The sequence below is a fragment of the Parasteatoda tepidariorum genome, chromosome 8 (genome assembly GCF_982258835.1).
Source record: "Parasteatoda tepidariorum strain Cologne lab strain chromosome 8, Ptep-v5.0, whole genome shotgun sequence".
NCBI classification, from domain to species: domain Eukaryota; kingdom Metazoa; phylum Arthropoda; class Arachnida; order Araneae; family Theridiidae; genus Parasteatoda; species Parasteatoda tepidariorum.
In genome coordinates, this window is record NC_141762.1 from 20,253,203 (window position 1) to 20,266,188 (window position 12,986).

Below are 12,986 nucleotides of genomic sequence, written 5' to 3' on the forward strand. Positions count from 1 at the left end.
TGAAGATTTAAGAAAATTTGATATGTTAGAACAGCCTTTTCTCGCCATTTTTAATTTTGGGTTACAATTTTATTTTATTTATGTGATTTTTTTTTTTTTTTAGTCTTAACGAATTTTTGTTAATCGATATTTTTCAATAGCATTTTACTTTTCAAAAAAACGAGTTATAAGGAATTCTTATTATTAGATCCAGAGAACTAGCGTTTGTAACTAAAAATGTTTAGGATGTTTCTCAACAATCTTAAGCATAATAAAATTATGTAGTTAGTATTTTAGATACGCAATTTAATACTGCAGTTTGTTTGTATTTTTTATGTATGTTTATATTTTATTTCAAATTTACAGCTTTATTATTAATTAAACTGGCTAAGGCCAATTCTGCAGAGTAATAGAAAAATCAACATAGTTTTATTGCTTCAAAATTTTTTTACTCAAAATTGAGATTTTTATATATTTGGCATATTTGAGTGATAAACTATTTTTAGTCAAAAATACATTTTGTTTTATCAGTTTTTTGAAATTCTATTTTGAAGTCCACAACATTGACAAGAGAAAAAAAAGATTCCCCATGGCATAGTAGAATATAGGTGACCCTGAAAAATTATGTCATAAAAAATTGCGAAAAACGCAACTGTCTGTTGTTCAAAATAATAAATGGATTTTAAATCGAAAAAAGTCTCAAAATTTTTCAAAACTCTAAATCAGATCATACCGATATACTTTTTCGAAAATGCTGATTGTATTATACTTTTAAATACATACTAATTGCGTTATTTTAAGAAATAATAACTAGACGTAAAATTGATGACATATAGTACAATTTCATTAGTATTAAAATGTTTCAAAAATAAAATAAAAAATATGTCCGAAGTGAAACATATCATTTAATTTTTTTAAGTTACTGTATATATCGGTGTATAAGTGGACTTTTCAAACCCCCAAAATCTTACGTAAATAAGGGGATCGGTTTTTACATCTGTAATAAAGTCAGATATTCTTTGATAGTGAAATATCGATGTCTTATAAATAATGAGAAGTATATGAATAACTCTGTATCAATTTACTCCTTAGAAAAACTATTTTTAATATGTTATATAAAATTAATTTTGCATTTTCTTTCATCATATTTTCCTAACATATAAGGGTTTTTATTAGAAACACTTTACATCACGTGCAGAAAAATTAAGAATAAGAAAAATTAAGATTTTTAAAGAGTATTTCGAAATATAAAATACAACAAAAACTTTTAAAACATACCATAAAGCTACAAATTTAAAGATTCCAGAGCATTTTTTTCCAATTTCCACCCGATTGACAATCGTCACTCTTGTATTAGTAGGACGGAATTGTTGCCCACTCTTTCAGGGGGCCATATTAGGTGGGCCAGCGTAGCTCCCAGAGTAAGGACTAATAGTGCAGTAAATGAAGGGACTATCATGCTTTGTCCGGGATTCGAACCCAGGATCTTTCTGATGTAAGGCCAGCTCCTTTACCACTTCGCATTCGGTTGGTAGATTCCAAAACTGCATAGTGTTCAAGGAGATAACCTCACATCTGAATACATCTTTATTTGAAGGCAATTTTTTATATACAAAGAGAACAATATATAATATATTTAACTCGGAAAATTTTGTAGAATTAATTATTTTTTTAATTTTAAAATTATTTATATAATATTATTATTAAAAATATTTATAATTTCAGCGGTCGACTTAAACACCCGGCATACTATAAATTTGCTCCCTCGTAACCGAAAATAGGCGGACGGCTTATACACGCGGCATAGTATAAGTTTGCTCCCTCGTAACCGAAAATAGGCTGCCGACTTAAACACACGGCATACTATAAATTTGCTCTCTCGTAACCGAAAATAGGCGGACGGCTTATACACGCGGCATACTATAAATTTGCTCCCTCGTAACCGAAAATAGGCGGTCGACTTATACACCCGGCATACTATAAATTTGCTCCCTCGTAACCGAAAATAGGCGGTCGACTTATACACCCGGCATACTATAAATTTGCTCCCTCGTAACCGAAAATAGGCGGTCGACTTATACACCCGGCGTACTATAAATTTGCTCTCTAGTAATCAAAAATAGGAGGTCGACTTATACACCCGGCATACTATAAATTTGCTCCCTCGTAACCGAAAATAGGCGGTCGACTTATACACCCGGCATACTATAAATTTGCTCCCTCGTAACCGAAAATAGGCGGTCGACTTATACACCAGGCATACTATAAATTTGCTCCCTCGTAACCGAAAATAGGCGGTCGACTTATACACCCGGCGTACTACAAATTTGCTCTCTAGTAATCAAAAATAGGCGGTCGACTTATACACCCGGCATACTATAAATTTGCTCCCTCGTAACCGAAAATAGGCGGTCGACTTATGCACCCGGCATACTATAAATTTGCTTAGTAATCAAAAATAGGTGGTCGATTTATACACCCGGCATATTAGAAATTTGCTCTCTCATAATCAAAAATAAACGGTCGACTTATACAATGGGTCGATTTATATGCGGTACCTTGTGAAAGATGAAACGTAAATAAATTTAAGAAGATCTAAATTTGCAATTCATGACGTTAATAGTACTTCATAGAAAACTTATAATCAACTATGCATAAATCTAGTTTGAATATTTATATAATTATCTAAATATATTCAACTTAGAAGCTATTTTTAGCAATTAGTAAATGGTAATCACCTTTCCCGCAATCGGTAAGTGCAGTGCGTTAAATTGAATATTTAAAATGAAGGAAGCTTAAAATTTGAATGAACAATGCTGAGAACAGATGCAAATAGAAATTTTTAAAATAAAAATCTCTGCTCAATTAAAAAAAAAAGTTTCCTTAAGAACAAGTGCGGTCGAAAAATGGCTATCAAAATAGAAATATTTTTAGAGCGGGAGATCTAAGATGTCCCATATTTCTTAAGTTTTGATAAGTCGCTCAAGGGTACAAATCTGACTTCGAATCGTTAGAAGGTCAAAAATCGTCTTGCCCAGCCATTTTCATGCTTTCACCATTTCGATAAATGAGTGACTATAAAAAGAAAGTTGTCTTTTGTGAAGCGTTTGAGGAATGTTATCGCCAAGATGATGAGTGCATCAAAGGATCACGGAACTCGTAAATAATAGAAAAGAGAACGATTTTGTTCTCTTTGTTGCCAAATCTGAGTTTCACGCACTCTCCATTACTTTGGAGATTTAGTTTTACCCAAACAACAGGATTACAAGGCTTGTTGTTTACAGCAAACAATTTGTTCTTCTTTGTTGAATGAATGCTCATTTCGTGAACTTTATCTAAACTGTTAGGAATATTAAAATAAAGAGAAGATGATGTATTCCGAGAAATATATAATGAGAGATTTTTTTTTACTGACTAATTACTAGGAATAATTTTCCTCATTTTTAAAAAAATTATACTTTTAACGTAATTTTAATACTATAAATTTATATGTGCTTTTCTCTTCAGAGAATGGTTAACGCAATAAAATAAATAGAAGGAAATGCTCAGGAAGTAAGGGTGCAAAAAATAAATAAACGAAACATCCTGAATAACTTTTGATCTAACGATCGTATTTTCAAAAACTAAAACTCAAATCTTAAATCGGACAAATTAAACCAAATTTAGATATTTCAATTTCAACTTCTCGGGAATTACTTGAAAGATTTCATTTAAATTTTGCATTTTGGCATGTAAAATTACATTCTTTAAAACTCATTTGTTTCCTTACAATTCAAAATTCTTTAGACTATTATTAAACAAAAAAATAAAATAATAATAAATAAGTTTAAAAAATTATTTTTGCTTGGATTTTTCTTTGGTTAAGCTAATTTTACAATTGCGTGCAATAATTGTTCAATTCGCTTAAAAAGTTCTTGAGATATTTCAAAATATGAAAAAATGCAGAAATCATAATCTATAAAAAAAAAAGTATGTTTATTCAGAGAAAGTACGTTTCTGTGTCACATTTCGTAACTTAAATTATCGCCTGCATTAAAACTAGCATATTTGAAGTAAACCCCTCAAACTATTAAAATTGAGTCATAATTCTTATTATTATTCTTATACGTATCGAATCTTGTAATAAATTGTAACACAAAAATAAATTAACCATTAATAGGAAAAGTTAATTAAATTACTTCATTCACAGCGAAATAATTTGTTAAATTAAATGTATTTAAAAATCTTAAAGAGGGGAGTAAGACATTAAACTGATTTAAATTATTTTTTAAAAACAATATATTTATAGATTAAACTTTTATTTAAATAATCTTTTTTTAAACTAAAATAAATGCAGTCTCAGAATTAATATTTTGCTTTTTTCGTTATTTTTGATAACGATTGACGAAATGTGTACATTTGGCGAAACTATTTCCTCACTCATATTTGTTAATCAATAGAGTTAGTCGATAAGTAACACTAAGGCTAATGCTTTTGAGAAAATTTGTATAATCAAATAAGGGAATAATAACAAGGGAAAAAGATAGTAATTTCTTTGACAAAATGTTCGCTCTATGCATTTGTCCGGAAAACGGTTTCGTCAAAAACTAAGGAAATATCCCGAACTTTCGAGTGTCTATTTTTTACAGAGTACGCTTCTTTGACACTTTTGGTTAATAAATCATTCTACAGATTTTGATTTGTGCAAAATTCAAAAGCTATTTTTGACATGCAGTTTTTATCAAAATAGGAAGGCAGTTAGCATAATGTGCTGCGCGCCCATTTAAAAATAATGTTCCACCATTGCTTAAAAAAAGTATCAAAAAATAGCATTGTTATTGGAACGCATTTCACTTTCAAAAATATTACATTACTCATATAATAAACAAGCCTAAGCAGTGTTTCGCCCCGTTGTTCGCCAAAAATACCAACTCTCATCCAAAAACCGTTATGAGGTGTGGTGTTTTTTTAAAGTTTGATTTTAGTTGTTACTTATCATGATGGTGAAAAGTCAAAGGTGAACAATGATTATTGAGGTCACTGGGGAATTAGAAAAAGAGATTTTTTTATTTTTTATGTTGCTTATTTGAAGCCGCTTTATGACCGGATTTTCACTTGCGTGTTTACTTTTAAACTGTTTTCTAATCAAAATTCTTTCTCTTGTACCCTTTCCCTGGCTATTCTAGCACTTCAAGTGTAGGTTTAAATGCAATTCAACTTGTTAAAAGGCCATCGCCCCCAGACAAGCCCTCTATTTCGATGGGAAGCTAGTTTTAGTATATAGGTGTGCACTCTATATACTTTTAGGGTATAGTCTTTATATAGCAATAGAAAATTAACATAGCAGTGAGGGTGGAAATGGATGTTAAGAGCTGTACTTTCACGCTTGTTGTCAATTTTAATTTCCAGAAGATTTATTAATGACTTTCCGTGTGCCATTATCTCATAAAAAATGTTTTTAACCTCAGCTATAACTTTTTTTAGCCGCAAAGGAAAAAAAATATATAATGGCAATTATAAACAAATTTAAAATTTAAATGAGATTTAATTCCATAATATTATTTTAAACTTTTCTATTTTTAGAGCGGTACTCTAAAAATTTTTTAATCAAAACTTCACAATCAAATTAAAAAGAAATTAGCGTATTTTAATGATATGAATATATGCTCAATAAGAAATACAAGAGCTGTGGTGGCTCAAGAGATAGAGCACTCGTCACCCAATAGGGTGACTCAGATTGGAATTTTAGTGATGGTTGGTTGATATGTGTTCTGCACCCGACTCGCACCGACCACAGTACTGACTTAAAATATCCCTGGTGGTAAACGGATAATGGGTTCGAGTCCTCTTGTTGTCGGGCTAACCATTGGAGATTTTCATGGTTTTGCTTCCTATGTAACGCAAATGTGAGCTAGCTCCACCATGAAGTCTTCCTCGAAGGCTAATGTCTCCCAATACTTGATCCTAGAGTTTCCTTATCTTCTGGGTTGGGTTCAAAATTAAAAGGCTACAGAGCTGAACATATCGCTGGTTCAAAAATAAAATGGCTCTTCTGCACTCACTTCTCCTTTAAACAACACTAATTATGTTTTCAGAGGTGTCATTTTATTTTGAACCAGCGATATGTAGTGTTAAACTCAGAATTGGGTCAAATGTTCAATGCCGATTATAAAATGAAATAAAAAATACAGTGAAATTCAGAAGTAAATATAATATTGTCAAATGGAATCTCTAAAAAATATCACGTATTTTTTTGAGAAATCTCGTATTTTATTGACATTTCATGTATTTTATTGAGTATAGTAACGTGCAAAAAAAATTTAATAGCCTCAAAAATGACACTTTATAACAAAACCTCATCAAGTTTGGCAAAATTCAAACTATATTAGTATCATATGAATTATTCAAAGAGAAAAATCTAATTAGATAAAAGTTTAACAGCTCTTTGGAATAGCTATATTCCAAACTAACTAGATATACCAAATAACTAAGTTTAGAATAGCTATATTACGAACTCATTTCTTAAATAAGGAATGTCTTCAGATCGGTAAGCAACACTTTCTTAACTTGCCGCTTTGTTTATTCACAAATTTAAACTGATTTTGAGTGCTAATTCAATTTTGAGCTTGCCACTATGCTCAATAAGGAGGACATGAGATTTTCAAATTTTACTACATCTATTTTAGAGCTATTTTGACACAATTTTGCTCAATTTTAAGATACCCCTTTTTACTGAGTAATGCTTGAATTTACCCAAAAATTGAATTTATACTATATTTTAAAATTTATTACTTTTTAGAAATGTTAAAATTTTTCTATACCTTAAAATTAAAGACCTTAAACTGAAATAGTATATTACAGTACATGCAAAGAAACACTCACAGAAGTGTCGGATTTGCGCAATGTATAAACATTGATTGGGGTCCCACAAAAATTTTCGTAAATGTTATGGATTCCCCTCACCAAAAAGTTTTTGAAATCCTGTGATACAAAATTACATGAAAATATTAAAATAACACAAATGTTAGTCTTAGTGTATAATTACAGTAAATCTGATACTATTCAAAAAGAAGAAATTTGATAAACAGAAAAGAATTTTCAAAATTTGCCCGTTATGGAGCTGTTTGATTATAAAAAGCGTCCTATTTATAACTTTTAAATACTATTAATATTATTATTTATTTTTTACTTATAAATTATACTTACATATTTTTTACTTATAAATTATACTTAGATATTTTTCACTTATAAATTATACTTAGATATTTTTTACTTATAAATTCAAGAACAATAGCTATGAATTGTAAAAAATTTAAACTAATTTAAACATATTTCTTATAGATTACTTAGGTTATCCATATTATTAAATATATATAGAATTATAGTAAATCTGATACTATTCAAAAAGAAGAAATTTGATAAACAGAAAAGAATTTTCAAAATTTGCTCGTTATGGAGCTGTTTGATTATAAAAAGCGTCCTATTTATAACTTTTAAATACTATTAATATTATTATTTATTTTTTACTTATAAATTATACTTACATATTTTTTACTTATAAATTATACTTAGATATTTTTCACTTATAAATTATACTTAGATATTTTTTACTTATAAATTCAAGAACAATAGCTATGAATTGTAAAAAATTTAAACTAATTTAAACATATTTCTTATAGATTACTTAGGTTATCCATATTATTAAATATATGTTAGGATAATCAAATCTTAAGTGAAAAGCAACTTTTTAAAGAGGTTATAGCTTTCATTAATCCGAAAATTCTGAATAAATTATTTTAAAAGATAAAGATTTAATTCGTGAAATTAGTTGCTCACGTTTTTTTTCTCAGTAGTCTATAGATAGAATCAGAAAATTAACACAAACTTAGGTGTCCTTAATAAAAGCAGAACAAATGTTGCATTTTACTTTCAAGATTGATATCGTCGAATACAATGCTCCAAACCTACATTAATCGCCTTTTAATCTTATGATCACATCGAGATTTATAAATTGATTATTGTGAATTATTATTGTCATGATTTATTTTTATAAATTGATCCTAAGTGAGAAAGAAAAAAGAAAGAAAGAGATTTAAAATAAACTTCTAGCCGGAAGTTGTAAATTGCTTCCCTATTTAACCCGAGTTAGATTCGTATATATTGCAATTAGTTAATTTAAAAATGAAAATAAATTATGATTTTCAAAAAAAAATTAGCAAAAAATGGTTAGGTAGTTTTAAATTTTGCAAAATAGATTTTATTTTATACGAAATTCATTATTACATAAATTTAATTTTTAGCAGATATTAAATACTAATATGTTTTATAAATAAGTTATTTTTCAAAGGTGTAAAATAAAGGACTTTTCGTATTGGATAGAAAATCGGAATTAGCTGGAACAAAATGTTTTGCTACCCCCATAGTCTATGAAATAATTATCTAGCGTTAAAAAAGTATTTGTTTAATTTTTTTTATTTGAGACATAAACACCCGTATAAAATAATTTTTTTCACCTTTTGTTATCAATTTTCTTTGAATAACACTCACGAGCTTCGTATGTCTTCAGATACGTTTGATGAAATTTAAAAATAATTATTCTTAATGAGGCTGAAATTAGGACTTATAACGAACTCGTATTTCTTTTTTCTCTTTAAAAAAAAACTTAATTTATTTGTTGCTGAACACATGTACCATTTCGAAACTTATCACTGTTCTATACTTATGGTTTATTAATATTTTAAACTTGCTCAAAAATAACCAATTATGAACAAAAATACAATAATTTGTAAAAGCCTCTCACTATGAAATAAAAGGTTAAATTGTTGTGCAAAACACAGGAAATACATAAAACACCACGTGAAAGTTTCATAAAACTTTCACCGGCTTTTGAATAATGATTTCTATCCTAAATTTTAAATTGAAAAATGTAAGAACAAAGCTTCAAAAAGTGCTTTTTTAAATATTTACCAATACACTGTGTACTATATGCCCCTCTAGGTATTTCCTTTGATCACAAAATAAGAACCTAGATAGTTTTGAAATCCTAAAAATCAATTCTTTTAAAAAGTGAAATGGATAAAAAAAATATCTATATTTGGGTCCAAGTTCATAACTGCAGCACTGTCGAACCTTAACTACTCTCGCAAATATAGTATGATGTTTCCATTTCGAAACCTACGACTTTTAATTAAAACCTATTCTTGAAATAATATTATTTTATGGTTCAATTAATTATGAACATATGAATTAAAATATTTTTGGATAAGATACTGAAAAGAAATGCTTCTTGTACGTTTTCAGGGTCCTACACGTTATTCGTTCCATCTAATGAAGCCGTGTCAAGACTGCCATCCAATTTAATAGATCAATGGAGGCAAAACAATCCAGATTTTACGACGGCATTGTTGAACCACGTGATTCCAGATGCAGTCTCTTTGAGTCAATTGAAACAAGGCGGTAGGCTTACATCAAGAGCAAATGAAGCAACCATTTTTGTCAACAATTACAACAATGAAGTAAGTATTTTTCACATCAATAGTAAAAGTAGAAAGTAATAATTGAAAAACGTTATTCACTGAAAAAGTTTTTTCAATGAAAACGCTAATAAAATCATGCTAATGATAACTTTAATGAAAAAGTTTAATGTTTGAAAAAATTTATTCTCTGAAAACGCTTACTTGCTGTAAGAGCTCATTTATTAATATTTACTTATTAATTCATTGAAAAAGCTCGTAAAATTATGCTTATAATAAATTTAATGTAATTGTAACTTAGATATAAATTTTAAAGCAAATAAAAGGTTGAATGCAATGTAAGAAAAAAGTAAAAGGAGACCATAGAAAAAGCGTATTCACTGACGAAGCTTATTTATAGTAAAAGCTTATTCATTGAAAAAGTTTATAAAACCATGCTTATGATAAATTTACTGCAATCATAAATTATTAATGAATTTTAAAACAAATAAACATCTGACTGCACGAAAAATATTTATATACTGTATTAAAATAGAGCCCTAAAAATAGTGCTAGATACTTGGTGGGTGGTGTGTGCATGTAAAGTAGAACGCACTCCGTATTTAAATTTTAATATATAAATTGTGCTATACTAAAATTAGAAATATCATATTTCAATGAAAATAATTAAAATCGGTTTCTGAGAAAGAAGTTTTGTTTCAAGGTGTTATGTAGTTAGTGAATTTGTTTAAAACCGCGTTGTAAACGCTTTTCGGAAACACTAAAGAAAATCTTAAAATACAGAGAAAGAGAGAAACATCGTATAAATATAACACTCTATTCAACTTAACAATTAATTGATCTTCACTGAAGAATTAAGAAAATTAATCAGAATCACTAAAAAATTAGAACTATGTAAGATTTCAATAGTTACAATTAAACTAATTGACTGCGTACAATTTGTTCATATTTAGGTTCACTTTATAATTGTTATAATGTAAAAGAGTTTGTAATCCTCTTTCGTAAATTTAGTGATTTTTTTTAAATTTTTATTTTTACTCATTACACTTAAATAATAAAAAAAGATTTTTTTTTTCTTTACAACAGAGCTTCTATTATAAATTTCTCATTCTCTTTCGTACAAATATATTTCTGGGCAAATTATTGATATCTCTAATAATTTTATTTTAACAAAAAGTATAATGAAACCATTTTTAATTACAATTTACATCCGAAGAAAAGAAAAATGGCAAAAAGAAGTACTTGTTACTAAATTTACTTTTCTTCTCAGCTTCTTTTTATATCGTGTTGTTTGTGCAAACTACAGCATTAGTTCGAAAACATAAATTGTCTTAAACTAGACCTCTCTTTTCACTAAATATTTAATTCGACAAAACATGCACAATTTTATTAAAAAAATGTTTAAACAAACTTTCTAATTTACTCATTTCGTGATCAATAAAATTATTTTCCTTTGAAAATTAGTTTTATCTTAGCACAATATTTTAAAAATGTAAATTCTAATTTTAAAAAATGAAAACGATTCCAAAAATGCGATATTTATAAAATCGTTTGCTCATAATATCCATATAACGTTTGTCACTATAAAAATTTTTTTCCCTAGATACAAGGCAAAACCAGAGCAATATTATTAAATATTAAACTTATCTTTTACAAAATGGCACAAGTTCATTAAAAACAATCTTGTTCTTTTTTGACTCGCTTTTAAGTATTATTTTTCAATAATATAAACTTATAAAGAACAACGCATTTAAATTTTAAATTATTGGAAAAAATTTCAAGATTAAATGTTGCGATCGCTAAAATTTTAGAAATGTCCCCCAAAATGTAAAGATTTCTAATCGGACTGCTAAATATAAACTATTTAGTAAACCCGAATTATTATTATTTTTTAAATTTTTTTTCTTTTTTTGAAAAAACTGATTTTTTTAGGTATTTAAATGATCAACAAAAAAATTATGTGGTTCAAAACATTATAATTTAATTTGCTTTTACATTTAAAAAAAACAAAAAAACAAATTAAAGATTTTTCTCCTGGTCGCCTTTTTTTTCCGATTAACAAGTTCTGCGTAAATGTAAAGTCACCAAGCACCGTAGCATTTTTTTTTTTTTTAATTTACCGTTTTATTGCAGAAGTTAATCAACTCAACCATATGTCCATCTATGTTTCTTTTTCTCCTCTGATCTCAAAAGATGTTAGTTGAGATAAGTGGATTCTGGATCAGAAAATAATTAAATAATGAAACCAGTATAGCTCAAGGCGTTTTAAAATTTTATTATAGTAGCAATTTTTAATGCTTTAAACGTTTTAATAGTTTATGTTGTCTTACCTAAACTAATTTACTGAGATATAAAAATTTGAGTGAAAAAATAAAGAATCTACAAAAGATTGACGTCAGCCTAGAAGTTTCTCTTTTTGTTAACCTGAAAAAACTTATTTAAAATTTGTTGATGATTATTCGCCTAGGAAAAAATTAATTTAAATATAATAATATAACTTTTTTATTTTTATTTTCTTTCTTTAGAATTTCCTTCCTAATTTAGTCCGCTTCTAATCTTTTTAAACATCCTGTTTTGTCAAAAGAGCTTATTAGAATGATCTAGATTTTATTGTTCAAATGGCATTAACACAATAAGTTAGAAAAGTTCAACTGCATTTGTAAAATGCAGTTTTTTTACCAGTAATTCGTTTAATCAACAGTTATGTTCTACTATTACAGATTTAAAATGAATTTAGGGGCAAAATAGTTAGCGCATACACAGAATTTTTATATGCCAGTCAAATTTTTACCAGTATTTTAAAAGAGTAATTTCTTTTTAGTTGTATATATTATTTTAACAATTGATATTTTTACAATCACTTTTACCCATCGCTATAATTACAGAAATGTTTTTTTTTTATATCATAATAAAAAGACTTTTTTCTTCAAAATCAAAATGGATCTTCAAGTTAAAATTTTCTCCATTTAAATTTTACATAGCATAAAATGAAAACAAGCAGCATGCATAAAATACAATTTTTGCTAAGAGGTTTCCTTCAATATTCACGATAATGAGTACATCCTTAGTGTTTTTAACCGCAAGTTAAAAAATAACAGTTGGGCTGAAAAGTTCGTAGGCTGACACATAGATGGGGCTACTATTATTAAAAACATATGATTTTTAGTTAGTTCTAACCTTCGAAAGACACGTGTATAAATTTGACAGCTGTCGGACTAACAGTTTGTGAGATATAGTATTTTTAGTGAAGCAACTTTTGTTTGTTTAAAAACAATGGATAAAAAGGAATTTCGCGTGTTTATAAAGCATTGTTTTTTATCGAAAAAAAATACTCTTGAAGCAAAGGCTTGGCTTGAGAAACATTATTCGAATTCTGTACCAGAAAAATCAACCATTGAGTAGTGATTTGCTAAGTTTAAACGAGGCGAAATGAACACCGACGAAGATGCGCACCGTGGACGCCCCAAAGAGGCTGTTAGCGAAGAAAATATCAAAAAAGTCTACAAAATAATTTTAGATTACCGTAAAGTGAAGTTGATCAAAATATCTGAGACT

General features: G+C 28.0%; 1 protein-coding gene across 1 annotated transcript in view; it reads left to right on the top strand.

The window, feature by feature from the left end:
* LOC107444096 (uncharacterized) overlaps positions 1–12,986 on the top strand; it is a 47,705-nt gene that overhangs the window by 15,852 nt on the left and 18,867 nt on the right. The window contains exon 4 of the mRNA XM_043052321.3: positions 9,259–9,473. Within this exon, the coding sequence (XP_042908255.2) occupies positions 9,259–9,473 (215 nt within the window). The remainder of the gene's footprint in view (positions 1–9,258; positions 9,474–12,986) is intronic.